We start from the raw sequence: 5437 nt of genomic DNA, 5'->3' as shown, positions 1-5437 counted from the left end.
ACTCATTTGAAGAACCACCTCAAGCATTGGTCAAGTGGGTTCCCAAGACTTCATCAAGTTCTACTTCCTCAAGTACAACTACTTCATAAAGTTTATACTCCCTCCATTTTTATTTACGCTACATATTAGTTTGGACTTAAGTCAAACTTTATAACGTTTGGCCAAGTTTATAGTAAAAAGTACAAACTTTCACAACAACAAATACGTATGATGCAAAAATACATTCAGTGTTGATTCTAATGGCGTTGTTTTGGTACTCTAGATGTCAATAAAATTTTGTAAAATTTAATAAAGTTTGACTTAAGACAAAGATAGTATGCGTAGTAAATAAAAACGGAGGGAGTATAACTCAGGACAGTGATGCTATTGCTAAGTAAAGGCAGATTTTATTCTTCTTCTCCGAAAAACATGCCAACCGGAAGCATAAATGACAGGGACACCTTTTGTCACCTTGTACTGAGCTGGTCACCCCTTGATTCTAATGCCTTGGGTACACACGTGGGAGTGTTTCTACCTTCCACGCCATGTGTCGATGGTCCACTGGATGGTAGTAACAGCAAAATCCTACTGTTAATCCACTGACAATCGTTTCTAGACCCAATGTGCGGAGTAGCCTCACAGTCTGACAGTCAACTTGCCTTAGCGCAAACAGTGGCAATCATGCAACAGTGTTCCTACCTCCCTATGCGCCGACGGACTTGCCAATTCTCGTGAGCTCAAATGAAAATTTACCACACTTCAGTAGTAAAAGAGATTTCCATAGGTGGTCCTCGTGAACTTCTGTAGTTGCCTAGTCGCCCGGTTAACTGTCACGCCACTGCTCCCAACCGAAACCCACCCCATTTCTTCAGGTCACATGGAAACAGCCAAAGGAAATCAAAGACTTTAAGAAAAGAAAAGGAAAGACACAAACCTATGGCCAACGAATCGTGCATCACAGCCCCCAAATGGTTCGCTTCCTGTGATGCTTTAGGCCTCAGATTCCCCACGCATGGGGTAGGGCAGGACTCACAGGGTTCAAATGCCACTCGCTGGCTTTGGCAATGGGCACATCACATGCATCGGCTGAGCTAGCTACTGCCCCCACGTGTACACACATGCCAATCCTTATTACACATGTAGAGAAACAAGAACTGGAGAGGAGAAAACTTACAGGCTATTTTCTACTAATACAAGCAAAACATGCACCAGCTTCAACATTGTGCAGTACTCCCTCTGTACACTAATGTAAGACGTTTTTGCAAACCGTGTACTAATGATTTTCATCTCTCGGAAAAAGTTGGGAGGGAGTTTTCGTACTTCTCTCTCTTGCTGTTGGCTCATCCTTGGGAATTTCATGTGACCAGCCATGTTCTAATCCAGCTCACCGCATTAAGGCCGAAGGCATTATATATTACTACAGCGCAAAAGGCGCAGCCACTAGCCCTACATCTACATGCACACCACGTTCCTTCCGATCCATCCTTGTATTTTCACCGGCAACCCGCATCACCTTGATGCCGATGCGTCTACTGTTTCTGATCATCAAATCTTCTCCTCCTCGCCTGCACACCACCCAAGATGCTCGCCCCATTTCCTTGTAGGGTCTCATCATTTGTGCATTGGACTTTTGCTTGTCTCTTGTGGAGAATTTAGATCGAAATAAACATGGAGCGACCGCAGTAACTTGTCGGTGTTCTTTTCGCGGAAGCTGTGTATGGTAACTGCATTGTCCTTGCAAAGAGGGAACTGAGCTCTGAAGATTTTTTTAAAATTCAGTATAAAAGGCGTCTGAAGAAGCATTGATGGTTTTAGCATGGATTATATTTCTGACTAAGCTGTTTCTGGTCAGAACATCTGACTGAATCTGTCACTGACAGTTTCAGCCCGTTGCCTCAAGACACAATTTCAGTCAGAGTGACTGCCATTTCCACCACTCTGCTCATAAATTCAGCCTCCTGCACGTTCGGAACGCCGATGGGGATTACTACTCAGTCTCCTGCGAAGCAAATAAACCCTTGGCCGTCATTTTCCGCCGCATTCCGGTGAGGCCGATTTTGTCCCAACACTGCATACACACACACACACACACACACACACACACACACACACACACCATGCAGCGCATAGTAAGAAACATGCTATGTTCTGAGCATCAAAGCCGCTTATTCTCCAATCTCCGCCATCCCACGATGTCCGATCCATCCATCCAATCATAGTAAATCACCTTTTCCCCGGCGAATAGTTCGCTCCAGAAAGCGGGGGAAACAGAAAAAGAAGAGCAGAGGAAAAGAAACAGACAGGAGACAAGCAAAGCATGCAGATGCAGTGTGCTGTGACTCACATGCACACAGATTAGATTAGCAGCATCTCAGCTCGTTAAACAATGGGCGCGCACAATCTCAATCCGATCCCTTCTTCCATTCATGATCGATCCTTCCAACAATGGCGAAATCCATCCTAGCTAACCAACACCTATGTACCAAGAACGGTAAATGGAAAAGAAAAGGAAAAAAGAAGAGACCATGACAGTTGACACCGCAGGGACAAAAAAGAGAGAGAGGGGAAGAGCTCCATCGATCAGACGGTGAGCTGCTGCTGGTGTCGGTGGCAGCCGGACTTGGCAGCGGCGGCGGCGGCGGCGGCGGTGTCGACCTCCTGGTCGGGCAAGCAGTGCTGCAGCAAGCTGGTGGGGGAGACGGCGTCGATGGACGGCGGCGGGTGCTCGAGGTAGGCCATCTCGGTCTGCAGCACGGCGCAGTAGGAGGCGAAGACGGCGGGCGTGACGTTGAGGTCGAAGGCGATGCCGAAGAGGAAGTCCACCTCCAGGTAGTTCATCTCCATGAGGCTGATCCCCCCCACCCTCGCGAAGTAGGCGTTGTTGTAGCATCTGCATTCACATTCACAACAAACATTCGTCAAGTTTTCTCTTCGAGGACACGCGAAAGCTTTGCGCGCGATCGACGCATCAACAGCAACAGCAGCAAGCTTGTTTTGACAGCAATTGTGAATTGCGGTGGTGGCGAAGACATCGAATTGGACGTCTGTGAGCTGTCCTCGTGACCAGCTAGAAACGGCAATGGCTAGCTTGGCTCCGGTTGGTGGTGTGCCAGTTGGGAATCCAAATAATGGTGGGAAAAAAATGCGAGCCGGCCGGGCCCGCATGGCTGGTACACACACAGCGGCGGTCCGTGAGGTCGGTCGTGTGCTCGGCACGACACGACAAAGGGGTCGCAAAGTCAGATCAGATCAGACTCGGAGCCCATTTGGACTGCAGATTTAATTTAAATCTGCCTCAGTTAAATGATCATGCTGCACTGAACGACCTCAATTATGGTTCAGTTTATCCGGTAGTAGTAGATCGCTTTAATCCTACTGGCCCAAACAGGAATGCAGATGGTGTAGTTCGATGTTTGTTTGTTGTTAATTTGGGGCTGAGATTTTGAGTTTGCATGAGCTGGGATGGATGGATGATGGTGTGGATACATACATGTCATCGACGAACTTGACGGCGGTGAGGACGGAGGTGATGAGGAGGCGGTGGACGTTGAAGGAGTCGACGGCGAGGGCGGGGCGGCGGCGCAGGAAGCGGTCGAGGTAGATGTAGGCCACCACGTAGCAGGAGGGGCTGCAGCCGGCGAACCGGAAGATGCGCTCCAGGTAGCCGCCGACGGAGATGGCCGGCTTCGTCAGCCCCTGGAACGCCGACACCGCCGTCTTCTTTGTCGTCGTTGTCGTCGTCGTCTCCTTGCCGTCTTCTCCTTGATCCTCCTGCTCCTCCTGCTCCTCCACGTCCCGTATGCGCCGCTCCACCGCCGCGACGACGTCGTTGCGCTTGGCCACGCGCTCCAGCAGCGCCGACAGGATCGAGACCACCCGCGGCACCGCCGCCTGGTCCTCCGCCGCCATCGTCATCATCGGCCCACCGATCGCTCCCTCAGTTTCTTGGCCGAGCTCGCTCTTAGCTTGCTCGGAGCTGGAGGTGAAGGAAAGAGAGAGAGAGAGCGCGAGCGAGCGGGGGGTGGGGTGCGGTGGGAGGTGGTGGAGGATATAAAGGGTTGGAGGGAAAGTGAAACGGACGCCAAAGGAGAGGATGGAGGAATTCGTGGGTGGGAGGGCGCTTTGATATCTTTGCTGCTCTGTACGCCTGCTGCGCAGGTGGAATAAATTTGTCGGCGGCGGCGGCGATAGCGTAGCGGCACCTGCGGTGAAACTGCCCGACTGCTGGTAAAACTCTGGGGGTCTGGATGGCGTACGTGCCACGGCTGGCTGGACAGCTCGATCGGGCATGACAGCAGGCCCCAGCCGGCCGTGCCGTGCGTGACCTCGACGACGGCCGATGCATGCCTGGCCGAAACTCTGCCGAGATCTCTCGGTGACCACGCCTTAACTCGCAGATCGCTGGTGTCGGGCAGGGTCAAGGAAGAGAGAGGTCTCCAGAGTTAAACTACGTGCGCGGCGGTGAGAAATCCTCTTGAGATCCGGCCGCCGGTCGTTTTCCAAGCTGGTAGGCAGCGTACGGGCGTAGTATCTCCAGTTAGTTAGTTCTCCGGTCCACCGAGAAATCACCGGAAATTAGGGCGTTTCGCACGCCGAGCTCGTGCGTGTGTGTGCCGCAGCCGGCGGCCGCGTGCAACGTACCTGCCCAGCTCGTCGGCGGGAGACGTACGAGGGGGTGTTTCTGCTCGCCTAAATAACGACCAAGTGCCCGAGACGGTAAATACCCAGTAGTTCATTGATTCTTACGGTGTGAAATTGAAAAGGTAGTAGTGCTCCCTGTATTTAATTAATCAACTAAGCTCTATGCAACGCGCATACACACTCTGTATTCTGGAACATGAAGGTGTAGACTGCAAATGCAATGCAGGTGTAGAATGTAGGGTAAAGAAGGGAGTCAGCCGAGTAGGAGTAGCACGTACAGTAGTTGAGTCGAGGAGGGAAGCATGAAGCGGAGTCGGGTCATGTTTGTGCGTGGAGCGGTGATCTGATTCGGGCGGGGAGAGACAGCTAGGCCGTGCACGTTGCCCCTCACGTCGGGCGAGCATGCATGCATGTGATTCCACCACCAATCATCATCTGCTTTCTTTCGTCGTTTCCTTTCCTTTCCTTCCTTCCGCCACAGAAGAGCCGCATCTACATATTGTGGGTGTCACTCTTTCTTTTAGGGAAATTGTGGTTGTCACTTGCCTCTGCATGATATAGGACTAGGAGTATATCTCTAGTAGAGTACTTCCTACTCCCTCCGTTCGTAAATATAAGTCTTTATAAAGATTTCACTAGATGGACTACATACGGAACAAAATGAATGAATCTAAACTTAAGATGCATTTATATACATCCGTATGTGATTGGAATCCCTGTAAAGACTTATATTTAGGAACGGAGGGAGTATAATTCAAAGTCAGTGCTCTTGCCATGATTCTTGACAAAACTTGGTCTAAATGAGTCGGATCGGAGA

General features: G+C 50.7%; 1 protein-coding gene across 1 annotated transcript; it reads right to left on the bottom strand.

Moving 5' to 3' along the window:
- Positions 1-2297: 2297 nt before the first annotated feature.
- Positions 2298-4001, bottom strand: LOC125534236 (cyclin-P4-1-like; the record flags this gene model as incomplete). Its single annotated transcript, XM_048697510.1, is given in 2 exon segments — positions 2298-2869; positions 3470-4001. Coding segments are annotated over 2 exon segments (738 nt in total). The 3' UTR covers positions 2298-2559.
- Between the last annotated feature and the right edge of the window lie 1436 nt (positions 4002-5437).

The sequence above is a fragment of the Triticum urartu genome, chromosome 1 (genome assembly GCF_003073215.2).
Source record: "Triticum urartu cultivar G1812 chromosome 1, Tu2.1, whole genome shotgun sequence".
Lineage (NCBI taxonomy): Eukaryota > Viridiplantae > Streptophyta > Magnoliopsida > Poales > Poaceae > Triticum > Triticum urartu.
Note: the sequence above shows the minus strand (reverse complement) of the source record. Positions and strands in the feature narration are given on the sequence as shown.